This window comes from Pipistrellus hanaki (genome assembly GCF_964339955.1).
Source record: "Pipistrellus hanaki genome assembly, chromosome: 1".
NCBI lineage: Eukaryota > Metazoa > Chordata > Mammalia > Chiroptera > Vespertilionidae > Pipistrellus > Pipistrellus hanaki.
In genome coordinates, this window is record NC_140503.1 from 148,486,123 (window position 1) to 148,513,056 (window position 26,934).

Here is a 26,934-nt window from a genome sequence, read left to right on the forward strand (position 1 = left end):
GACCTGCAGTACTATAGTGCCCAGAGTGGTTAACTCACTAAGGGATTGTCCATGAATGGCAGTGGGGTGGTTTTCAAATATTGAGTACAAAACTCAGCCTTACAGACCACTGCCACATGAAAAAAGAAAAGAAAAAAAAGTAAACCTCTAAAAGTAATAAGTACTGTGATCTTACAGATGGATAGTTAAATCATAGTTACATGCATATCTAGAAAGCAAAACACTATTCACTGAAATGATGTCTGTGATAGTTTTATTTATTATTATTGGTTTTCTTTTATTTTTTCAGGTTCCTCCCTGATCCTTAACAATAAGCACTTATTTCTTGTGTAATTTTTGTTACATTATTAAAAAGGGAATATAATAGAGAATAACTAAAGACTTATTACCCCAAAATACTTCTCAATTGCCTGCTGAGTAGTCTTGAATTCCTGAGGTAAGGAACTATTTCCAAAATGCTTCCACTTAAAATATGATTCTGTTCTTGGCACATTGGTATTTCCGAACTTTGATTAGTGCAATGGTTCTCAAATAGTTGTCCCCAAACCAGCATTATTGACATCATCTGGGGGTACTTGTTAGAAATGCAAATTCTCAGGGTTCACCGACCTCAGATGTTTAGCCTCCATCCATTTGATGACCAGTTAAGTGTGGGGATAGCTGCTCTGTGCTATTTATGGTTATCGCATTAAGACTGGCCTGTGTTTTCATGGATTAGGCCAAGAATGGCCCAAAGGAGGCTAGGAGATGACTGAGTTGATGGTTTGGGTGGGAATTTGCAGAGCGGCTAGAATCTGGAACTTGGAAGGCTATGCCACTGCCATCCATACCAAAGGAAGAAAAACCTTCTGTGTTAATCTCACCTTTTGAACTTGCGTGAAGCAGCCATTGTAGAACTTCGGTCAGAGAATCAGTATGTAAAATGTTGCAGAGCTTGGCCAGAATCTGATACAGAATGTTAGAATTGTATCGTGAGCAAATAAATGGTACAAGGCTTATAAAGTTCCCTTAACATTCTCCACAGTCTCCTCTTCCCAGATGTCACTATGTAAACAGTGTTCAATTAAATCAATTGGGATGTTAGCTTGGGAGCCAGCAGAATCTTTAAAGAAACGCCTCCAATACCAGTAATAATAGTTTAGGTTACAGGATGTGGTTTCCCTTGTTTTGTCTGTTCATTACAACCATTATCTGGAGGAGACATTTATTTTTCTTCTTCTGGGGAATTGATTCTTTCTCTTTGCACCATGGGATTCTAATGGGGACCTTCCAGTCACTGCCCTGTCTCCTCTGTACTGCTTGCTCCTTTCTACAGGGGTGAAGCTAGCTGGATTCGTCATTGTTCTTCAGTCCCCTGAACATAGTGATTGGCCCAATGGTTTAGGAATCTAATTCCCATTTGCAAATCAGAATCCTTCTTTGACACTTTTTATCAGGAGCTAAGGGCTGAAGTGTGTAGGATAGAGGAGATTAGTATGTGAAATAATGAATTCCAATAAAATGGACTATAATAAGTATTAAAATGCAAAGTATTAAGCTCATGATATTTCCAGTTTGACCCTAAACTCCCATCTGCTGTTAGAATTTAGACATATAGTAAATATATCAGCAGGTGAGTCTCATCTGTTGAAATTTGATTTTAGGATTTGGAGTGTAGGTCCATAGTAGCCCCTACTGTGGTGCTAGAATACCCTATTGGTTTTTATGAGGTTTGACCTTTCTGGGGTCTCCACTGAATTCCTGGTGTGTTCAACAAGGTCTCTTCAATCTGGAAGGTCAGAAGTCCAGCTTCTCTAAGCAACGTGCTGCCTCCCATCAGCCTCCTTCCATCAGGTCTCAGAATCTCCTCCTCTGCATGTGCAGCTTATACTAGACTAAAGATTCTCTCCACAGACCCCTTTTCTTCAGAATCTTAACTTCTAGCACCCCCCAAAACTGATATTATTATCCTTTACTGTTAACATAGGTCCTTATCAGGGTTATTCAATAACAACCTTTACAACAAGCATGGCAAACTCACAGTCCAGTGCATGCGGTCCACGATTAATATTTTTGCAGCCCAACCAATATAATGTTGTGAGCAATTATTTACAATTATGAAAGGAAGTAAGTCTCCTGTCAGATCCAGAATTTCTGACACTTACCTTGGGTCAGTTTTGAAAGTTATCACTGCGAATAAGATTTCCCCAAAGTAGGAGAGATTGTAACAGAGAAGAAATGCCAAGTGTCAGAAAGAAAACACTAATTTTATCATGGCTCTTGTCCTTTTTTCTATACTATACTTTTAGAAATAAACCCGTGTTTCTCTGAAAATTGAAGCTTTTGCTTTGTTATTTATTTTTGCAGCCCACATAAACTTAAACCTTGTTTATTTAGCCCAAGTTAGCCTTTGAGTTTGACATACTTGCCTTACAACATGCCCTGTTAATTTGCAATTGCTACTACTGACACTATTTTAAAATTCTGTCAGAGTTATCATTACAATATTTTGACCCTTAATTCATTACAGTGAGTCTTACAGTGAGGTGAGGTGGAAGTTACCAAAAGGATCTAACGAAGGGAAACGTTGGGCCAATAATGTTTGGCAAATGCCAAGCTTTTCATTATGTCTAAGCCAAATGCTGGGTTTTTTTTGTTGTTGTTGTTTGTTTGTTTTGTTTTTAATTTTTATTGGATTTATTGGAGTGCCATTCGTTAATAAAACTACATAGGTTTCAGGTGTAAAATTCTATAATACATCATCGTATATTGTATTGTGTGTTCACCCCCAAAGTCAAGTCTCCTCTCGTCACCAATTATTGCCCCTTTACCCTCTTCTAACCCTTTTCCTCTGATAATATTCATACTGTTGTCCGTGTCTATGAGGTTTTTAAAATCCCTTCACCTTAAACAAACAAAATAGGAACAAACTCATAGATACAGAAAACAAACTGACAGCTGTCAAACACTGTTTTCTTAAGGGTGATAGGATTCCAAGGAGAAGATTACAAGATAGCATTAGGTCTTGGATTTCAGGCTTAGTTGTTTTAAATCAATTCAGTTGTCAAAGGGGCACCCAAGAGTTTTAAAGATGCTAAGTGATGTAAATTATTTTTGTTTGCTCATGCTGTACCTAAGTAAAAGATTAAATAAACTTGCCCCTTACTTTGATTTCCTGGTCCAGATAGTTTGGTATGCGTATGGTATTCTCCTTGGCATTAGTCTTGGTATTCATCACCTCTGGAGAACAAGAGTCCATAGTAAGGCATGCCTTTGGAGGTAAGGGTGGATCTTTTACCTCACTCTCCTGAATCAAAGATATAATATAATAAATATACATTTTTATCCACTTATTAAAAATTAAATGTAAAATGAATCAGAAATATTGTAGCTAAATGAGAAACATACATAAAGGCAAAAAGGGGGTAGTTTCAACCTTTCCTTAAATATCTAGTTTTCAAATATTTACATTTGGAGACAGAACAAATAGTAATACATTATTTACTTTTTGTGAAACCATTTAAAACACTTGATTAAACATTAACATAGTAATTTTTAAATGTTTAATGTGTAAATTTTATTTATTTTGCTGTTTCAGATAAGAACAAACTCATGACACATAGTAAGATTTTCTGTTGAGTTGGGAGAATTTCTCTTTTATGGTTGGAAAAGATAGGCTTTGTGGTGTGTCTGTGAAGGGACTAGATAGCATGAACTGCTGCCTCCTTACTCTGCTAAATGTCAGCTGAAAGCTGGAGAATTAGAGAAGAAAACTTGTTTTCCTTGATTAGTTGGAAAAGGAAATAGAAAGTCTATTTTCTTGACTTGGGAGGTAAAATATCCTGTATGCCATAAAAAAAAGAAAAGGTTATAAGAGCATCAAGTCCAAGCAGGTATAGATATGGCTTTTTAACCTTCAGAAGCAAGTGATATACAAAGACACATAGAAACTAGTGGCTGAATCTATCAACAACTGGGGACTATGATGACTGGGCTTGATTGAACATTGTTGATATTTACTGAAAATAAAGCTGTATTGTTTTTAGATGCATTCTTTTGTTTCAGTTTATTATGTAGACTTCTAGTTTTGGGGAATAGTAACCCTCCCACTAAACATAACTATAAGGAAGACTAATATAAAACAACAACAACAAAAAACAATGTCAAGGAGGGGAGGTCTGGGTGGAGGTAGCGATGGCAGAATGTCGGGCAGTCAGAGGGTTTCAGATTCCTGAATAACATTTGGGCTCTGTCTCAGGAGCTGAAGTTTGTGAGGTGCAGTATAGAAGTCCATTTGAGTTATCCTGCTTTTCCTGAAGAATGGCACTAAGAGGGAGCTGGATGAGCTAAAACCATGGATAGAGAAGACAGTGAAGAGGGTACTGGGTTTCTGAGCCCACAGTGGTCATAGCAGCACTGAACTGTGTGGGGAAGGGCATGGACAAGAAGAAGGCAGCTGACCATGTGAAACCTTTTTTTGATGATTCTACTCTCCGATTTGATTTGTGGATAAACTGAGGCTGTAGAGGAAGGCCGAAGCTCTAGACATTCCAGGTCTAGCATTGACAGCAGCAGAAAATGAGAGCTAAAGAAAGTGTTTGGTGATTGATGACTCTGAGATCTCCAAGGAATCATCAGACGTAAAGAAGTGAGGAATACCCCGTTTTGAGGAGGTAAAGAGGAGCCAGAAGTAATCCCTGGGCCTCCTTCAGAGAGCCCTGGCATGCTGACGAAGCTCCCGATCAAACAACTCCAGAGCAGCATGACAAATCGAGAAGAGGAAAAAACAGCTGTGCTTCATCAGCCCCCTACACACTAGCCAAAGACTCCATCTTCCTCCCAACCAGTGCGGCTTCCAATTGGTAACTATTCAGGCCACCACTTTCATGAATGATGCCATTGAGAAGGCAAAGAAAGCAGCTGAACTACAAGCTCGCATCCAAACCCAGCCTGGCAATGCCAATATAGTGGGCCTGGCCAATCTTCATGCCATGGGCATTGCTCCCCCAAAGGTTGAATTAGAAGATCAAACTAAACCTACACCACTGATTCTCGATGAGCAAGGTCGCACTGTAGATGCAACAGGCAAGGAGATTGAGCTGACACACCGAATGCCTACTCTGAAGGCCAGTATTCGTGTGGTGAGGAGGGAACAATTCAAGAAACAGCTTAAAGAAAAGCCATCAGAAGATATGGAATACAATACTCTTTTTGGCCTCCGTGTTTCATTTGCCCCTTCCCTGCGGCAGAGATACACTTTTAAATTCCATGACAAGGGCAAATTTGAGAAGATTGCCCAGTGATTATGGACAAAGGCTCAACTGGAAAAGCTGCCAGCAGAGATGATCTCACAAACAGCTGGAAAAACAGGCATCCATACTTCAACTAGGCTGGCTCTCATTGTTCCTAAGAAGGAGTTAAAGGAAGGAGATATTCCTGAAATTGAGTGGTGGGATTTTTACATAATCCCCAATGGCTTTGATCTTACAGAGCAAAATCCCAAGAGAGGAAATTATTTTGGAATCACAAATCTTGTTGAACGTCCAGCCCAGCTCAACCCCCCAGTTGACAATGACAATGACACACCAGTTACTCCTCCAGATGCCTCCTCCAGAACCCAAAGTGAGAATTTCTAATTTGATGCGAGTATTAGGAACAGAAGCTGTTAAGACCCCCACAAAGGTAAAAGCCCATGTCAGAGCTCAGATGGCAAAAAGACAGAAAGTGCATGAAGAAGCCAACACTGCCTGGAAACTTACAGCAGAATAGAGAAAGGTTAAGAAAATTAAGAAGCTTAAAGAAGACATTTCTCAGGGGGTATACATAGTTAGAAATTTGAGCAACCCAGCCAAGAAGTTCAAGATTGAGGCCAATGCTGAGCAACTGTTCCTGACAGGGGTGGTGGTACTGCACAAGGATGTTGACATGGTAGTAGTGGAAGGGGGCCCCAAGTTCCAGAATAAATTTAAACGTCATATGCTGCATTGGATAAAATGGGATAAACAGACATCTAACACAAAGGGAGATGATGATGAGAAATCCAATGAGGAAGCTGTGAAGAAAACCAACAAATGTGTACTAGTCTGGGAGGGTACAACCAAAGACTGGAGCTTTGGGAATATGAAGCTCAAACAATGCCCTATAGAGAGCATTTCAAAAAGCATGGGGTGGAATATTACTGGACTTGCGCTAAGTGAATCTGTGTTGGAGTCTACTGACTGAAACTACTGCAAGCCCTTGCCTCCACCCTCCTGCCTATCCAGTCCTCTCCCTTATTCTTCTCAACCCAACTCACTTGTGTGTGTGATCTCAGAACTGTGCCAAGCCAACATTGGGACAAAGGGAGAATACATTGCTCTCTTCCCCTGCAAGCCTAGTGCTACCCTTTACTACCCTTATGTATATATGATTAAATAATTATTTTTTAAAAATAGAAAAGAAATGTATAATATAGAGGATGAAAACATTTATTCTATGATATAGTAATAAAATTGATAAACTATTGAAACTTATCAAGAAAAAGACACAAATTAATAAAACTGATATATAAAAGAGTACATACAACAGATCCTGCAAATATTTTAAAAAGAATATGAGGATATTATGTATAACATTGTTGATAAATTTGAACATTTATATGAAATTAATAATTTTTAGAAAAAGAATGTTACCAAAATCAATTCAAGAAGAAATAGTAAATCTGAGCAATTCTATAACAAAATAAGTTTCAAATAAAATAGTGTTATCAGGGTTGAAGACAGTAATTTAGTAATGATTAAAGGTTTATTTCATCAAGAGGACATAAAAATCTAAATAGTAATATTCCTAACAAAAAAAGGTTCATATGACATGTTTAAAAAATGATAGAAGTGAAAAAAAGGAAATCCACAATGATAGTCAGAAATTTCAACATCTCTTTCAATAATTAATAGAAAAAGTATTAATTATTGAAAGAATGAATAAAGCCATAGAAGACTTGAATGAGAATATCAACCAATTTGACCTAATTGGAATTTATGTTACATTCTACCCAACAACAGCAGAAGAGTGAACATTCCTTTTCATTGACACCTGGAACATTTATCAAGGTCAACCATATTCTGGGCCATATAACAAACCTCAATTAATTTTAAAACTTTCAAAGTATTCTGGACAAAGAGTAATTAGCTGGTATAAACATTCATGTCCCTGTAAAGGGTGTTGGTCACATTGCCTATAATTATGCAATCTGCCAGTTCTTCTTTAAAGTCCAGTGGCCTTTTACCAGAAATATGTGAATGAGGCTTACAAGAAGGAGATCAAAGCCAAAACCAGTTTGGCATAGTGGATAGAGCGTTGGCCTGGGGACTGAAAGGTCCCAGGTTCAAATCCGGTCAAGGGCATTACCTTGGTTGCGGGCACATCCCCAGTAGGGGGTAGGTATGCAAGAGGCAGGTCTTCAATGATTCTCTCTCATTGATGTTTCTAACTTTATCCCTCTCCCTTTCTCTTCCTCTCTGTAAAAAAAATCAATAATATATATATATATATATATATATTTTTTTTTTTAAAGAAAGAGGAGATCAAAGACATCCCAACACAATATGACTAGACCTGCTGTGAGCTGATCCCCATCACTGTGAATTTGAAAAGCTCGGGAGCCCTGGTGCTCACTGCCAGAAATCTTTCTGATAAGCCCATCATGGGGATCAGGCTTCATCATATTTATAATAAGAAATGGTTGTGGAATTTAAGGTTTCAAAAAAAGTGTATTCTCTGGTCACAATGGAATTAAACTGGAATCAAAGACATAAAGAATCTTTAACAATTTTAAGTAACTCATGGGTAAAAGAAGAAATGAAAAGGAACATTTTCAAGGTAGTATCTTGAATAGAATGAAAAGGAAATTTCAAAGTAATAAAGTTTTGGAGAATACCGCCAAGGCAGTATTTATAGAAAAACTGTAATAATACATGATAATATTAGAAAGAAAACAGTCTCATCACTGAACTAAACTTTCATCTTATATAGATACAAGCCAAAATCAATTAAATGGAAACAGAAAAATAATAGCATTAGAGATAATCAATGAAATGAAAAGCTGAGTCTTTAAGAAGATCAATAAAACTCATAAACCTCTGGCTACATACATCAAGAAGAAAAAAATCATAATCATTAAAAGGATATTACATGAATGACTTTATATCAATAAATACAACTTAGATGAAAATATACAAAAAATTTTTAAAAATGTAATCTATCAAAACTCACTAAAGAAAAAACAGATGACCTGGATAGCCTATATCTATGAAAATAAGAAATTAAATTTGTAGTTAAAAAATATTTACTCAAATAAAATTCCAGCCATGATGGCATTACTGAAGAATTCTTATAAACTTTTAAGGAAAAAAATAAAACCAATTTTACATCAAATCTCTCTGAATATTAAAGAGTTCCCAACTTATTCTATGAAGGTAGTATCATGCTGATACCAAAAGCAGAGAAGACATTACAAGTAAACTGCAAACAAATATTCCTTATAAACATGGACATAAGAATTCTAAACAATATATTATAAAATTATATAAAAAGGATAACACATGACTAATTTGGGTTTTCCCCCAGGAATGCAAGGTTAGTTGTACCTTGGATATTATGTAGTTTAACCTTTGAAGTTGACCAGTGTAACTCACTCTATGACTAGACTAAAAAAGAAAAATCACAGGATCATCTCAAATAGATGAAGAAAAAGCATTTGGAAAAAAATCCAACCCTTATTTCTTATTTAAAAGAGAAACTCTCAGAACAGTAAGAATGGAAAGGAAAATCCTCAAACAGTAAGAATGGAAAGGATATTTATGAATAAAGTAAACTAACATCATACTTAGTGGTGAAAGTCTGAATGCTTGCCCCCAGTGATTTAAATAGGTCAAGGATGTCTGCTCTCATCAAATCCATTCAACATTTTACTAAAGGTTCTAATTATTGCAGCATAGAGAAAGAAACACCAACTGCATTTGAAGCTATAATAGAATTTCAAATTTGGGCTTTATGAAAATTATAAATTTTGCTTCTTCAAAAGATGGTTACTAAAATAAGGAAACCTCATACTGTAAGAAAATATTTTCAAAATATGTATGTGACAAAAGTTTTATATCTAAAATAAAAATACTGACCATACTAAGGATGTAGAGGAGAGAAAAGTCTGGCAGGAATATAAAATGGTACAACCTCTTTGAAAAACAGTTTGGCATAAGTCTTTGTATCTCCATACAAAGACTTATACACAAAATGCTCATTGCATCTTTGTCAAAAATTGGAAATAAGCTAAATTTCTACCAACAGGTGAATGGTAGATCAATTGTGGAAATACTCCTCAGCAATAAAAAGGAATGAACTAGATGGAAGAGGAATAGGGGGTTGTGTCCCGAGCATTGTTCCAGAGCAGATAGAATGAGCAACTAAATTGAATAACATCCACTAGTGCCGGGGGTAGAGGGACTTGCAGTGGTGCAGCTCTTTCCCCTCTTTTTGCTCTTTGCTTTTGTTTGCTGAACCTAGTTCATAGGACCTTTCAAATACAGACACTCACCCACAGCTGAGGTGCAGGTGGAGGTGTGGATTTGAAGAGCTGGAAAGAGGAGAATCTGGTTCTGAGTCATACCTGAGGTGCTGGACTTAGGCAGCCATTTTCTCCTGAAGAGATAGCCCCTCCCCGCAGTCTCCAGGCAACCAATACAGCCACACTCAGACTACACCCGGAGTGGTAAAAAGGATATAAAAAACAAAGCAAAACAAACAAAAACCCTGGAATAATCCCTGAGAGCCCCACACGGACTGGCCTAATGAGGGTCCTTCAGTCCTAGCAACAGAAAACTGAGAAGCGGCAGACAGTACAGAAGAGTGGGATCTTAAATCAGCCATCATTTTATTTTTATTTTATTTCATTATTATTTTATCTTTTTTCTTTATTTTCCTTTTTTCATTTGTTTCTTTATTTTCTTCTTTTTGCATTATATTTTGTCATTCTAATTTTTTTTTATTTTGTCCTACTTTTTTAAATTAGAATTTTAAGCTTTTTATTATTTTCTTCTTTTTCTTTTTCTTCTTATCCACTCATCCTCTTTCTACTTCCTCTATATTGAACTGAGGTTCTCCCATATTCATCTAATCATCCAATTCTATAACATTACTTTCTGTCTATAAGATTCTCCCCTCACCTTCTTTACTGGGTATTTGGTGTTTGTATGTTTTGATTTATGTTTGTTTTCTGGTGTTTTCACCAGAGAACAAACATAAATCATATATATATATATATCCCCCTTTTTTCTGGCACCCCTATTATTCATATGTTGCTTTATTTAATGTTGTCCCAAATCCCCCCTTAGGCTCTCCTACTGTCTTTTATTTTTTTCTCCAACTGCAGTTCAGTTTTGCTTCCCTGTCTTCTAATTTGCTAATTTAGTCCTCTGCTTCTAGTCTATTGTTGAAACTTTTTATGGTGTTTTTTTCTTTCTTTCTTTCTTTTTTTTTTTTTTTTTTTTTTTTTGCAGCTATATCACTCTTTATTTTTTCTTGATTGTTACATAATTTGTTGATTTTTTTCATCCATCTGGTTTATGAATGTATGACCCTTGTTCTGAATTCTTTTTCAGACATATTGTGTGCTTCTGTTTCACTTAGGTGCTTTTCTGGCTATTCCTCCTTTTCTTTCCTTTGGGGGTTTTTTGTCTCCCCATTTTTGCTCTCACTGAAGGATCTAAGAAACCAGATTTAAAAAAAAAAGAAACCTCACTATATAATTTCATTTATATAAAACCCTAAAAATTGCATGCTAAAGCTTTAGTGTTTGCCCATGGGAGGATCAGGGTCATGAGAAAACTTTGATTGCCATTGTGGCTTCCATGGTGTCGATGTATATTTATCAAAGCTCATCAAAATATGCACTTTAAGTACAAGATGAGGCAAAAGTAGGTTCACAACTGTGAGTACAGTTTATTCTTGTATTATTATTTATTAATAACATTTTATTGTATTATTTTCCTACTACTGCCTCACCCTGTATGTGCATTTTATATCATCTTAATTGTGCTTAAATAAAGCTGTAAAAATATTGTGAAACATAGTATTTTTTCAGAAAAGTACATGAAGAAGAAAGAGGAGAGGGAATGATAAAAGTAAAACTAAATAGGTACTGAAAATAGTTGTTTCTTTACCTTTTTAATTACTAAAGGATTCTCATTGGAAGTTTTGAAGCACTCCTTGATTTTTCTACATGGCGCTGAAATGATATTGAGGAAAAATATACTTAGATCAAACTGGAAAAAACTGTCCTATCACATGCCATATATGTTAGTTGCTGAAACAGATGGAAGTATCTCTGAATTTTAGTTAAGATCAACCCCTCAATCTGTTTATAAATATTAAAAAATTTACAGGTATAATTATACTACAATAACATAATAAAAGCATACTATATTATAAAATGAATTCCATGTCCAGGAAGATAATATAAAGAAACACTGCAAGAGCTTTCTTGATCTGGGTAAACTGTTTTTGAAAGTACATATTTCAGTGTAAAATAATTTTTTTTCTGGTTCCTGTTCATGTAATTGTCACTTTCTCTAATTATAGAGAATGTATGTGTGCTGTTCACTCTGTAGACAGAAAGTGAAGATGTATGCTGAGATAAAATTAGCTTCTTTATTTGATTTCTTGTTTCATCATTCTCTTAACCCTACCCATTTCATGCAGTCATTTAGCTATAAATACCCCTAAAACTACTTAAACATTTGATTAATTTTCCCATGCATTAGTTTAAAGATATATCCTGTTTATATGATGCTATCTTTTTTACTGAAACCATAGTAAACATAGCAATTCTTTTAAAGGTGGAAAAATTTTTTGTGTATATACCCAATAGTAACTGAATTGATTGCTTAAGAGTATGGAAAACAAAGTCATGGGTATGAATCTATTAAGAGAGCTCTTGCGGGAAACAGAAACCACTCCAGTTATTCTAAGCAAAAATAATACAGGGAATTGGTTGTTTCTATCATTGGAAGGTACATACCCTTGACGAGAATCGAACCTGAGACCTTTCAGTCCGCAGGCCGATGCTCTATCCACTGAGCCAAACCAGTTTTGGCTATGTTATACTTTTGATTGATCTTGCTTCATTTCAATTCAATGAACATTAATTAATTCGTTGAATTGTTTTAAAAAGACGAGGCACTGTGCTGGAAGCTAGGAGATATCAATGGCAAGAACACAGACTTTTCCATTCAGTGGGGAAGATGTAAACATGAAATTCCATGCTTATTGCATTTTCCCAACTCACTTTTTGTCTGAAGTAGTTTCCCCATCTATGCTGGCTAAAGATTCTTTTTTTTTTTTTTTTTCTTTTTCTTTTTTTTTTTTTTTTATCTCTGAACTAATTTCGAAGAACTAGAGATTAGAACCACACAAATATGCCTTGGGTACAATGAATAATTATTATTATATTTATTAACATTTTTTAACTACTGGATTGAAATTAGAGGGGTGAAACATTCTTATAATGAAGTATTTCATGGTGAGAAGATTTCATGGCTGTTTAAAAATCACTGCAGCTATATTAGCAATCATGTAGATTTCCATGCACTCACTCCCACCATTCCCTGATAGTTTGTAGGAGGCCTCAGGAAAGATTTCATCAGTTGAGTGGGACTCACCAGAATGAGGCCGTGGGGGATGCACGTTGGCACTTTTCGGGGCTGGTGAGGCTCCTCTGACTGGGCCCTCCTCGGCTGCAGTGCTGGGTGGGTGACTGCATTTGGCAAATGGCATGTTGTCCGTCGTCTCTAAGTGGTTGAACTGGTCAACACTCCACATTGATCTCAGTGAATAATCATCATCATTCACAGTACATATAGGAATGTTATTCAAGCCTAAGGTGGTAAGGACAAGAAGATCAAACCATCAGATTAGGTTTGGGGCAGGTTTTCTTTGAGGGATTAGTAATATACCACCCAATTAGGTGTTCTTAAATGTGCATAAGTTGTATGAAGCACTGTGAGTCTTTGGAAGTCAGTGTAGCAAATTATATTTGCAATACATGCTTCCTTAAAATAGTCTGCCATCTTGTTAGCATGAATACCAGGTCCACATCTTTGATCTTGGTCTGAGAGTCAAGTTTGGTAGTTCTGCCTTTATTCCAACAATTTTGGTGGGAGTCTCACTTACTTCCTTGAATATAAAGAAAAAATAGATATTGGAGTCAAGTTTCTGTACCACCCTATTTTTTTTTTTTTTTTTTTTTAGAGACATTGTCTTGGATCATGTTCCCTGGAAATAGAAGCTTGGATGGAGATTTGTGTGAATTTATTGGTGAGCATTCTTGGGAACAATGTATAAGGAGGCCAGGGAAGCAGGATTGGGCAAAAGTTGAGCTGCAATATAGATACCATAGAGGCCTCGGTCAGTTCTACAAGGAGCAGTGGCTGGCTCTAAGGAGGTGCCTCAACTCAAGGCAAGGGTGTTAGGCCTTTCTAACCCCCATCAACCTCTCATTGGTCAAACTCCCATTGTGCCTGAGAGCTCTCTTCAGCTGCGAGCAATTCCCAGAGAGGAACTCAGTGTAAGCCATCAGTTGCTGACACACCTGGCAGGTGGGTAGCTGGGTGCCTTGGTCCTAAAGCCATGACGACCTAGGTAGGTGGTTGGTTCACTATAGCATGTACTACAGTAACTGTTGAAGCTTGTGACAAAATACAGGGTGTCCCAAGAAATCAGAAACAACAATCAGAACGGACATATGCAACCCTATGTTCATAGCAGCACAATTTACCATAGCTAAGATTTGGAAACAACATAAGTGCCCATTAGCAGATGAGTGGATTAAAAAACTGTGGTACATCTACATAATGGAATACAATGCTGTGGTAAAATGGAAGGAATTCTCACCATTTGCAACAGCATGGATGGAACTGGAGAGCATTATGCTAAGCGAAATAAGCCAACCAGAGAAAGATAAATACCACATGATCTCACTTGTGGAATATAATGAACAACATGAACTGATGAACAAAAACAGATCCAGAGACAGAGAAGCATCGAACAGATCATCAAACCTCAGAGGGAAGGCAAGAGGGGCAGGGGGAGGGAGGGATTTGTAGGAGATCAACTAAAGGACTTCTATTCATGCATGTAAGTATAACCAATGGACACAGACACTAGGGTGTGTGTGTGAGGTCCTGTGCTGGGGAGTGGGAGTGGCCGGGGAGAGGTCAATGGGGGAGAAAGGTCATTTATGTAATACTTTAATCAATAAAGAATTAAAATAAATAAATAAATAAATAAATAATAAATGGTGTTACAGAAACTAAATCTTAAAATGTAAAATAAAGAGAGGGAAAGATGGGATGAGAAAGAGATGAAGGAATGGAAAGAGGGAGCAAGAATGGAAGGAAAGAAGGAAGGAAGAAGGGAGGGAGGGAAGGAGAGAGAGAGAAGGGGGTGGGTAAAATATGTGCTGCTTCAGGGCTGGTATTTAGCATGCAGATGCTAGCACGGCTGTGTAAGTTGTTAAAATATTGAAATACTCTTATATCATTGGCCATTGCTACCCTAAACTCCCTGAGTGGCCCCTTTCCTAACAATGGAGCATGAAGGCCTAGCACAAGAGGTGCGCCAGCCTCTGCTTTAGCTCCAGTCCCAGCATCTGGTCCCATAGTCAGTGCCTGTGCATCTCTGGGTTTACCCACCTGAACCGCTAAGGAGGCCGTGTAGAGGAGAGAGACACATTCTAGGACCTGAGTCGCCTTACCTTTGATGTGGCAGACCCTTCTGGGATGAGGGGTGTGCCTGACTAGATAACTTCCATTTCTCGTCAAACTATGGCTGGTTTTGCTCTCAAACTGAGGAGTAGACGCTGAGGATTTGAGGCTCATGCTCATGGAGTGCTGGCTTCTCCCTCTCCACTGTTGCCACACAATGCCTTGGGGTATACCTTAGCCTTCCCCTTCCAAAGGTGCTCATACCCTGAAATTACAGAAGAGCAATTGCTCTGATAAGGGGTTCTTGACATTTTCTTCCCTTACTTTGTTTGCACTAAACTATTCCTCGTTTCAAAGCAATATGAAGCTATTCACTTTCGGACCACATTTTTTGTAAACTCCTAAATCAGTATGAACATGGGTGGAACAGAACAATTTTCTCATGGGAAAATCAAAACAGTGGAGAAAAACTTAGAGCATATTCTATATTTAATTGTATTTAAGGTCACTTTGTTGACTTTCCAATATAAAAATAGATAATGTGGTTATCAATTTGAATATAGTAAATTAAAATAATAGTTTTGAAATATCAGACCCATGAATGTGCTTTACATTAAATTAACTTTAAATAAGGACCTTTCTTATTGTATTTTAATAAAATCTGCATCTTAAATTTGTGTAATCTTCTGAGAAGATGGTAAAATCTGAAGAAGAAAAAAAAATCCAACAACAAAAGAATAATATGACAGAAATTTTGGTATGTTGTTCTTTGCAGTATTCAGTACTATTTAATGATCCCCCAATCACGCAGCAATAATTTATTAAGCACATATAGTATTATAGTCCTAAGGGATAAAAAATAATGTTATGGCTCTTGGGGAATTCACAATCATTTGGGAAAGAAAATTTCTGGATTAGGAACCTAAGAAAGAATTACTTAAATTTTCTTAAAGATGGTTTATTGGTTTTGAAATTTAAGAAGTTTTTTGTGTGTTTATTGTATGTTTTCTATCTTACATAAAAATCTTATTTATCACAGCACTATTAGGAAATATAAATTTTATTTTTAACCAAGGCAGGGAGTTATTCTGGTCAGAATAATTTGCAGTGTTAAAATATTTCCATATTCTAGAAATTGGTTTTAAGAATTTGTTAGTTCATTGACTATTTGGGCTACAGCAATCTGTATTCAAGCTTTTCACTGTAAATATTCAGTGTGCGGTATAGTAATTACTAGCCCTGTTGCCACAAAACATCTGATTTTCATAAATCCCTGCCAGTTTGGTCTCCCCAACTGCCCTCCCCTGCAGGCCTGGGTCCCCCCCCAACTGCTCTCCTCTGCCAGCCTGGCCACTCCTAATTGTCCTCTTCTGCAGGCCTGGTACCCCCAACTGCCCTCCCCTTCAGGGTTGGTCCCCCCCCAACTGCCCTTTCCTGCTGGCCTGGTCATCCTCCCCTGCCCTCTCCTGACTGGCCTGATCGCCCATAACTGCCCTTCCCTGCCAGCCATCTTGTGACAACATGAGGGTGGCCATCTTTTGGTGGCCATCTTGTGGCAGCCATCTTGTGATGACGTCATGTGGGGGCATGACACCACCTAGGCTTTTATTATATAAGATTGCCAAAATTGAAAGCAACCAAGATGTCCTTCAACAGTGAATGGGTAAACATACAATGGAGTATTATTCAGTGCTAGAAAAAAATGAGCTATCAAGCTATGAAAAGACATGGAGGAAATTTAAATCCTTATTGCTAAATGAAAAGCCAATTTGAAAAGGCTGCATATTATATGATTACAACTATGTGACATTTTTTTGGGGAAAAACAAACAAACAAAAAAGAATGCAGTGAGTAAAAAGACAAGTGGATACCAGGAGTTCCCAAGGGAAATGGGGGAGCAATGAATTGGTGGAGCACAGGGATTTTTAGGGCCTATACTAACCTATACTAGACTGTTTTATACTGTAACTAGAGACCCAGTGCATAAAATTCATGCATGGGGAGGGTTCCCTCAGCCCAGCCTGCATCCTCTCCAATCTGGGACCCCTTGGACATCCCTCTCACAATCTGGGACAGCTGGCTTCTAACTGCTCACCTGCCTGCTTGCCTGGTTGCCCCTAACTGCCCCCTCTGCCAGCCTGATCACCTCTAACTGCCTCTGCCTGTCCACCTGGTCACTCCCAACTGCCCCCCTCTGCCAATCTGGTTGCCCCCAACTGCCCCCCCCCCACTGGCCTGGTCACCCCCACCTTCCACCCCCCACTGGCCGGGTCACTACCAACTGCCCCCCACCCACCAGCCTGATCACACCCCCAACTGCCCTTCACTGCTGGTCTGGTTGCCCCCCTGCCAACCTGGTTGCCCCAGACAGCCTGCTATTCAGTTGTTTGGTCGTCCCTCACTAATCCCCCTGCTGGCCTGGTTGTCCCTCAACTGCCCCCCTGCCAGCCTGGCTGCACCCAAAATGCCCTCCTGCCAGCCTGGCCACCCCTCCAACTGCCCCCTCCCCTTGCTGGCCTGCCTGGTCTCCCCTCAACTGTCACCCTGCTGACCTGGTAGCCCCACACAGCCTGCTGTTCAGTCGCTTGTTCATCCCTTATTAACACCCCTGCTGGCCTGGTTACCCCCCAACTACCCCCCTGCCATCCTGGCTGTCCCAAAGTGCCTCCTGCCAGCCTGGCCACCCCCAACTGTCCCCCTGCTGGCCTGGTCACCCCACATAGCCTGCTTTTCAGTCATTTGGTCATTCCTCACTAATCCCCCTGATGATCTGGCCACCCCCCAACTACCCCCCTGCTGGCCTGCCTGGTCACCCCCAACTGCTCCCTTCTTCCAGCCTGCTTGCCCCTCACTTCCCCCCCTACTGATCTGGTTGCCCGATGCAGCCTGCTGTTCAGTTGTTTAGTCATCCCTTACTAACCCCCCTGCCGGCCTGGTCACCTCACACAGCCTGCTGTGCACTCATTTCGTTGTCCCTCCCTAACCCCGCTGCCGGCCTGGTCACCCCATGCAGCCTGCTGTTCAGTTGTTACTGTGAGGGCATCCTGACCAATTTGTATTTTACCCTTTTATTAGTAGAGATTAGTAAATTATTGAATTTCACTTAAAACTCAAAATCCTCAAAATAGGTGATTTTCAAAGCATTAGTAATCCTTCTAGTTCTAACTCTGGCCATTCTTACTTAGAAAAATACCACACATCTGCATTAAATATTAATATTCTAGGTCCAAAATAGCACATATGCAAAATTTATGCTTACTAAAGGAGAATATTATATCTGCTCAGTGGACAGCTGAAAGTTACAATGAATCCCTAGGGATGCAAAGATTACTAATTAGGTGATGAAGGCTGAACCATTTTACATTTTCAGGCCTACCAGCCTAGAGTGCAGGACACTGAGATCTCCCCATGGCTGCCTGTAGCTGTCGCTATAAAGAGACTTTCTCCACAGGCTTCCTTACTCTTCTCTAAAGTAGTTCCCACCACCATCCCAGCCTCAGTCACTCCCTACTCCACCCTCCTTAAGCTGTCTTCATGGTGCGTCACCCCTGACATTTTTAAATTTCTTTATTTTATGCTTCTCTCTAGTCCAATTTTCCACCTCTGTATCCCCAATACCTATCACATAGTTTATGCTCAATAGTTTTTTTTTTAAATGAACTTAAATGTTTCCCACAAAATAAATGTCTTTATCTCACAAACTTAGTAAATTTATTTGTATGATCTCAAAATAGGTGGCTACTCTAAAAGATACTTCACTTCCTCAAAACAGTCTTATTTGGCTTTTACATAGTCTTGAGAAGATGAACTTGAAAGTTTTAAAGATTATCTTTAAATGGTGTACGGTATTTAAAGTTGTACCTGAGGACAGTTTTAAAAGAAGGCAGTCTGGTCGACAGGAACTCAAGGCTGTTGATACCCTTCAAGTCTCAATATAGGTCTATACTGAATTGTCCTTAAATTTCTTAAATGTTTGCACTTGAGCAGGGAGTTTTTAATTGGCAGCGACAGTCTAATGTCTAATGCTTCCAAAAGAATATAGCTATCTCTCTCCAGGTTCTCCCACTCTTGCTCCAAGGACCCTATGTGGCTCCCTGGTTGTTAAGATACATCACACACCTTAGCAACGTGGTAACATTCCTTAGAGATCTCTAAGTTCCAGAACTCCTGCATTTGCCATTCTCTTCAGAGCTCCATTTAACCACAGCTTGACAGAACCACATGGCAGCATGACTTCAGTTTTAGATGTGTGATAGACCAAATCAAATGCCAAGAAAAAAAGAAAAGAAAGCAATTCTGCTTAAAGAACACATATTATACATGCAGATGTATTCAAGCTTAGCTCACTTAAAACCTATGGAAAGAAGGCATGAAGGATTTTAAAGCTATCCCAGCCATCCTGCTCGCGTAGTCAGGATGACTATACTGCTGTTCAACAGGCTTGAAAAAAGTTGAACGGTTAATTGAAAGTATAAAAGTTAAGTAATACAGTTGAAGCAATAGCATTGCCTGTGAAAAGTAAAAATTGAATCATATATTGTAATCCCATATATGTACATACACATACATATAGCATATATGCATATGTTGCCACCAGCTCTCAGGATACTGGTGCTTCCCAACATTTTTCTTTTCATACCACACAGGATTTTTAATTTCTGAATTACCGTTTCTGAAAGCAATGCAGATAATTTCTGAAGGGCAAATACTAATTTGTAACAATGTAAGGATAGATTCCCACTTTGTCTATTTTATTGACTGGCCCCAAGAATTAAAGGGCTCAAGATCTCTGCATGCCTGTAATCTATTCAGGACCTACACTACTTTATTGTATTCTATGGGGGATTTAAAGGACTTTCTAAGGGAATTTTGGCATTTTGAGATTTTTGTTCTACACTCTATAGTGGAAATCCGCTTTACACAGCTTGTAGGAGACTAATTTCTCCCTCATATGAAAGAGAGGTATGGAAACTAGTTGGTATGGAAACAATCTAGTTGGTATGGAAACTCCATGGGGTCATTATGGACCTAGATTTGTTCCATGTTTTATTTCCATCTTCTTTAATATGTGGCTTCCCTTCTTGAAGTTATCGCTTGCCTAAGATGGTTCTTAAAGTTCTACTCATCCAAATAGCTGTTGTATTTCCAGACATCAAATCCATAGTCCAAGCAGAAAGGAAGAGGAAAGAATGGTAAGGCAGGCAATGACACATGCTGGCTACATGCTCCTTTCATATCACTTCCTCGAGTCCCAAACAATAATCTAGATCACACATGTCAAACACAAGGCCCGCGGGCCACATCCGGCCCTCCAGGCCTTGCAACGTGGCCTGCACTGCGCTGTCATCACTGCACTCCGCTGCGTTCCATCACAATGATGCGCGGTGACATAGGAGGCTTGTGATCTCGCCGCTGCCTCGCCGGCCGCCGTACTTGCTATCTATTACGCATGCGCATAGATAACAAGTCACGCGAAATTCAGGAGGCGTGACCTATAGTCCGGCATCCGATGTGGTTGTGCTGGTGGCAGAGCAGAGGAGAGAGTGAGTGTGCGGGCATAAAAAATACACAGCAGAAGCTGCCAGTTCCTGGCATAAAGTGCAGGCATAAAAATCGCAACAGAATCTGCTATCTGTACCCAGCCAGGCATTTATTGACTGACTTTTTTTTTCTCCACTCCATCTGCCAAATCAAGCTATCCCTGTGCAGTTTTCAACTTTTTCCTTCTAACGCAGATTTCCAATAAACTACATCTTTTACTGCCAATATTGATCCCAAAATGTCCAGGAAAAGAAAAGTTGATGGTGAAGGCAGACAATTTAATGACAAATGGGAAAATGAATACATGTTTGTCCTTAGAGAGGGCAAACCAGTGTGTATATTGTGTTATGAGACAGTGTTGGTGATGAAAGAGTACAATATACGTCGTCATTTTGACACCAAACATAATGTTAAGTATGGCAAATATACTTTGGAAGAAAAGCATAAAATTGTTAAAGAACTAAAAGGCAAACTACAATCACAGCAGCAAATGTTTACAAAGGCTACAGCGAAAAATGATGCTGCAGTGAAAGCAAGCTTTATAGTGGCTGAAGAAATTGCCCGTACTTCAAGGTGTTTTTCAGAGGGTGCCTTTTTGAAGCAATGCATGCTAAAAGTGTGTGAGCAAGTATGCCCAGACTAGATACAGAGTTTTCAAAATGTCAGTTTGTCAAGAAACACCATTGCAGATAGAGTTCAAGAACTCTCAGGAAATCTATCATCACAGATGGCCGAACAGGCATGCAGTTATCTCGCTTTTTCACTTGCTATCGATGAAAGCACAGACAACATTGATACAGCGCAGCTGTCCATCTTTATACGTGCTACGAATACTGAGGAACTTTTGGATGTAGCTGCCATGCATGGGACGACGACTGATAGAGATATATTTGAGGCTGTGGAGAAATCTATAAATAATTTTAAATTACCCTGGGAAAAGTTGGTGGGGCTAACTACCGATGGCGCACCTTCAATGTGCGGAGAAAAGAAAGGCTTAGTTGGACTAATGAAGGAAAGAATGCAAAAAAGTCACTGCCACACACCCTTGATTACTTATCATTGCATTATCCACCAAGAGGCTACGTGTGGAAAAGTTCTGGACATGAATGACATAATGACCACAGTCATTAAAACTATTAACTTTATATGGGCACGTGGCCTGAATCATCGCCAGTTCCAGCAGTTTTTACAGGAGGTGGGTGCAGAGCATGGAGACATGCCATACCACACAGAAGTAAGATGGCTGAGCAAGAGCGCAGTCCTCAAAAGATTTTTTGAGCTCAGAGAACAAATTGCTCTTTTCATGGAAAGTAAAGGAAAGCCCTTGCCTGAACTGTCGGATCCCGCCTGGCTATGTGATTTTGCTATGATGTGTGACATATGCGAGCATCTCGCCCAACTGAATCTGAAGCTGCAGGGACGCAAACAAGTCATCACGAAGATGTCTGACATGATCACAGCATTCCAGCGTAAACTTCAACTATGGAAGTCCCAACTGGAACAGGACAATCTTGCCCACTTTCCCGTTTGTTTGAGTATCTCAACCACTATTTCTGGTACTTTTCCTTGCAGTCGGCTGGCTACCAAAGTTAGCCGTTTACTAAGTGAATTTGAGCAGCGCTTCTCTGACTTTAGAACACAGCACTCAGGCTTTGACATCTTTGCCAATCCTTTTACAGTTGATGTCAACAATGTGCCCCATCACCTTCAGATGGAGATAATCGAGCTTCAGTCTGACAGTGGCCTGAAATCAAGGTTTCAGGATGTTGAAATTGAGGACTTCTACCCTCTACTGCCCCCTGACTCAATGCCAGAGCTCTGACTTCATGCTCCATGTTCAGGAGCACCTATCTTTGTGAACAGATGTTTTCAATAATGAATCTGAACAAAAACAAGCACAGATCACGCATTACCGATGACAACCTCCATGCTGTTTTGCGGGTTGCTACAGCCCAAGAAATAAAACCGAACATTGACTCATTGATCCGGGGAAAACGGTGTCAGACATCTAGCCAGAAAACAAAACAATGAGCATTTTAGGTACATTCCAATATTACTGTTTTGCTTGATACCAATATTACTGTTTTGCTTGATAGCATGTGAGTTGGTTAACAGCACTGTTAAGGAAAAGATTGTTCCACTCATTTTAAATTCACATTTCTGGTTAACATTGTCAGTTTATGACTGTTCAGTAAACCATTCGGCCCGCGATTTAGGCTGGATTTTAGATTTTGGCCCCTTCTCTGATTGAGTTCGACACCCCTAATCTAGATGCATGAGTCACTTTTAATAGCAAGAAAGGATAGAAAATGTAGCTTCTCACACAGCCTAATGTCACAGGATGGGGGTAGTTTCTAACCAAAGTGGGAGAAAACATACATTGGGTTATAAATCCCTACTGCAGAACTTGATGTTCGTACCTATCCCCTGAGTAAGAATGATCTCCACTCCATGTGGTTTTACCTTTCCTTAGAGAGGGCTGAAGCCATTCCAGGGAGTCACTACTGGCTATGTAACCAGGCTCTTCCTTTTACTGTATGAAGACCTATGGGGACCTTTCTCACCTTGATACTAGAAAAGAAAACGATACAACTGGTTTGTTTGGGCAGAGTTTGCAGTCATTCTGTCAGAACCAAGGTACAGAAGAGGTACTGCTACACTGCTCAGGGCAGCACATATATCCTTGTTGCCATGGTAACAAGCGAACTACCAGCCCAAGACACTATTATTTTCATCAAAGATAAAAAGAGATGAAAAAATTTCTTAGAATATGTGCAGAAATTCATGAATGGTGATTAGCAATTTTAAAAACACTGTGGTAGTTATAAGCAGGATACTCCACAGGTTGTTCAGCATCCACAGGCACTTTGAGTATTATATGGACTGAACTGTGTCCTCCAAAATCCATATATTAAAGCGCTAGCCCCCAATGTCACTGTGTTTGGAGATAGGACCTCTAAGGAGGTAATTCAGGTGATAAGAGGGCATAAGGCCAGGTCCTAATCTGCTAGGACTGATGTCCTTATAAGAAGAGAAAGAGACACCAGAGCTCCCTCTCCCTCTATGCACTCACAGAAGAAAGACGCTGTGAACCTAGAGGATATTATGCCCAGTGAAGTAAGTCAGGCATAGAAAGTCCAACACCACATGATTTCCACTTTTATGTGGACTCTAAAGAACAACATAAATGAACAAACAAAACAAACAAATAAAACAAAACAGAAACAAACTAACTTTTTCACCAGTGAAAAAGGTGAAGAGATTGAGAAATACAGATCGGAAGTTACAAAAGAGTCATGGGGATGTAAAGTACAGGATAGGGAATGTAGTCTTTATTACTGTAATAACTATATATGGTGCCCATTGGGTGAGGGAATATCATGGGAACACTGTGTAAAGCAAGCATGTCAAACTCGTGCTGGCAGGACACATGCCTTGTTTGTTTGTTTACTTATTTATATACTTATGTATTTATTTAAAAAACATTTTCCATTGATTTCAGAGAGGAAGAGAGAGGGAGAGAGAGATGGAAATATCAATGATGAGAAAATCATTGATTGACTGCCTCCTGCCTGCCCCCTACTGGGGATCCAGCCTGCAACCTGGGCATGTGTCCTTGACCAGAATCAAACCTGGGACCCTTCAGTCCACAGGCCGACACTCTATCCACTGAGCCAAACCAGCTCGGGCTGTCTTGTGTATTTAAATGATACACACAAGTTTGACATGCTTGGTGTAAAGTATATAATTGGCTAACCACTATGCTGTATAACTTAAATGAATAAAATATATTGAATGTAAACTCTAAACTTTTTTAAAAATTAAAATATAAAAGAAAGGCCTCGTGAGGACATAGCAAGGAGGCATCCTCTACTAGCCAGGAACCAACCCTGCCAGCATCCTGCTCTTGGATTTCCAGCCTCCAGAATTGTGACAATTTTTTGTATGTGTATTTTTAAAAATATATTTTATTGATTTTTTACAGAGAGGAAGTGAGAGGGATAGAGAGTTGAAAGATTGATGAGAGAGAAATATCGATCAACTGCCTCTTGCACACCCCCTACTGGGGATGTGCCCGCAACCAAGGTACATGCCCTTGACCAGAATTAACCTGGGACCTTTCAGTCCTCGGCTGACACTCTGTCCACTGAGCCAAACTGGTTTCGACTGTATGTGGATTTTAAGCTACCTAGTCTGAGGCATTCTGTTTTGGCAGCCCAAGCAGATTAATACCAGAGTAAATGCACAGGACACTGTTAAGTCCATTTTTGCCATGTATTATATAAGCAGTCTGGTCAGGTCTTGGAGCTGTAATCTTATTAGGTCTGTTCATTCTTATCTTCATTTTGTATTTACTGTAAAAATGCCTCTGGAGTCTAATTAACATATAAGAAGGCAAACTAATGTATGAAAGAGGTATCTCTTACAATTACATTTTGGCCAAGCATGACATGGTGGGTGGTCTCTTAGCCCTACATGTTTCTCATCTTCTTGTCATTGTATTGAATCTGACTTCTTTAGCTCAGCATTATGTTTACAAAATTCATTCATATTGTTGGGAGTAATTGTAATTGAATTTCATTTCTGTATGATTGTACCCTATTATCGAAAATTCCATAATTTACTTATTCTTAGGCTGATGACCATTTGGATTGTATATTCATTTGGCTGTTTTGAATAATGCTTCTATGAACATTTTTGTGCCTGAATTTCTATTGAACACATATGTAGAATGCTGAGTCATAGGTTGTATATGTTTATTAGATAAGGTCAAAAGTTTCTTAATGTCATAGTGTCAATTTGTGCTCTTCCCAGTGATGTAGAAGAATTTTGGTTGCTCTGTATCCTTACAAACACTTGATAATATGTCTTTTTACATTTTTAGAGAGTTTGGATGGTGATTAGTACTATATAATTGTGACTTTAAATTTTATTTATTTATTTGCTTGTTTATTTATTTGAGGTAGAATTTGTGCACAATAAAATTCATCTTTTTAAAGGAATACAGTTCAATGAGTTTTAACAAATGTGAATACTACAACCAAGGTATAGAATATGCCAAACACCACAAAAATTCCCTCATCATGACCCTTCATAGAAGTCTCCCTTTTCTTCCCAATAGCCTTGAAAACACTAATCTATTTTCTCTCCCTATGATTTTTACCTCTGAGAATGTTACACAAATGGCATGTAGCTTTTGTATCTGCTTCTTTTACTTAGCACAATATTTTGGAGATTTATCTATGTTGCTATTTGTATTGTAGTTCTCTCCCTTTTATTGATGAGAGTTGTTTTATTGTTGGGATGTACCACAATTTGTTTATCCATTCACCAGCAGATCACTGCTTCCAATATTTTGTTATTATGAACAAAAGTGCTAAGGACATTTGTGTACCAGTCTTGGTGTAGCAGTATATTTTCATTTCTCTGGGTAGATAGCTAGTAGTAAAATTTTCATGTTCAAGTTATAGTTTACCTGCCCTTTGGAATAAAAATGACAGAAGAAGTGTATCTGGGCACTTTAATATTTCCTGAGTACTCACTATGGACAACAATTGACCTAAGTACCTAACATGCATACATTATTTAATATACTAACAATATACAAGACCTTTGTGGCCCAGAAAGATTCAGGGAATTATACGAGGTCACACAGACCTTGTCAGGGTTCGCATTCTAATTTAGGTTTATTGAACTAGCACCATATTCTCAGGCTCTGGTCCATGTGGGGATTAAATGTTGCTCAGATTTCTAAAAATTGGTTTAGAGCGTCATCCAAAATCTATGAAGGATGTGAAAGTGCTGTGCAAATAGTAAAGCAAAATGCAAAGTCAGATGTTAATATGTTGTGCTAAATTTTATTAAGGGCTGCAGATGATACAATTCAACGTACTTAGCTACAGCCTGGAATAAGTGCTGTTTAGTGGTTAAGAGCATGGATTTTATAGATAGACAATCCTGCATTTGAATCCTGGCTCTGACTTGTACTTGAGGTTTCTATGTGTAATAAATTATGTAATACTCTTATAATACATATAAATTATGTAATACTCTTGATTAGATCTTCATTGGATAAAAAAAGATAATAAAACCTACTGGATAAGATTTTTAAAAGGACAAAGGAAATAATGTTCATGAAAAAGAGTCTTAAAATTTGTGTGGAACCACAAAAGTACCTTTTCTCTACACTTGAACTCAATCACTGAAATTTTGTGGGAATCTTTTAGAGGCATAGAGCATATATTCTATTTGTAAGTAATTTCCTAATGAAAACGATCACTTTAATGGAGGAATCACAATAACAAGAGATCATTTTAAAAGGGGATAGGTGTTACCAGAGCTCGCTATGAAGGAACAAATCAGAGCACCTTTAATGCTCTGTCTTTATAGGAAAGGGTCTCTCTCCTTCTCTGCCTGTAACTTCTCTGCCCCTGAATCCTGCAAGAGGAGTTCTGGCAAATGTGTGGCGCTGAGAGCAGTTCCTTTGGAACATGTGTTTCCTTGCATCCAATGCTGCTCTTTATGGACAAAAATAGGAAGGCCTTTTGGTCTACCTAATTAATGTGTCTCCAGCAGATTGTAGTTCTACCTCACAAAAAGTACAAAACAAACAAACAAACACAGAACTCTGTGAAACGTGAAGGAGAGGTTTCAGTGGCTGAGTCCCGCACTCCCACAC

General features: G+C 38.7%; 3 protein-coding genes and 1 pseudogene across 7 annotated transcripts in view; 3 read left to right on the forward strand and 1 right to left on the reverse strand.

Annotated features, from left to right (window-relative positions):
* Window positions 1-26,934, forward strand: part of LOC311628140 (uncharacterized protein C4orf54) — a 336,764-nt gene that overhangs the window by 114,807 nt on the left and 195,023 nt on the right. The window lies entirely within an intron of this gene.
* The window catches only part of TRMT10A (tRNA methyltransferase 10A), a 250,251-nt gene that overhangs the window by 28,294 nt on the left and 195,023 nt on the right, over window positions 1-26,934 (forward strand). The gene's annotated exons all lie outside the window — the stretch shown is intronic.
* LOC311628206 (uncharacterized protein C4orf17) overlaps window positions 1-26,934 on the reverse strand; it is a 46,804-nt gene that overhangs the window by 4,426 nt on the left and 15,444 nt on the right. For both annotated transcript variants that reach the window (XM_084895183.1, XM_084895184.1), the window contains exons 3-7: window positions 14,765-14,979; window positions 12,672-12,887; window positions 11,175-11,239; window positions 3,146-3,286; window positions 864-945 (exon numbers count right to left, since the gene is read on the reverse strand). In XM_084895183.1, the coding sequence (XP_084751309.1) occupies window positions 864-945; window positions 3,146-3,286; window positions 11,175-11,239; window positions 12,672-12,887; window positions 14,765-14,894 (634 nt within the window). In that variant the 5' untranslated portion in view covers window positions 14,895-14,979. The remainder of the gene's footprint in view (window positions 1-863; window positions 946-3,145; window positions 3,287-11,174; window positions 11,240-12,671; window positions 12,888-14,764; window positions 14,980-26,934) is intronic.
* On the forward strand, window positions 4,703-6,201 carry LOC311628176 (U4/U6 small nuclear ribonucleoprotein Prp3-like; annotated as a pseudogene). The gene has a single exon. The product of its transcript is annotated as a U4/U6 small nuclear ribonucleoprotein Prp3-like (transcript).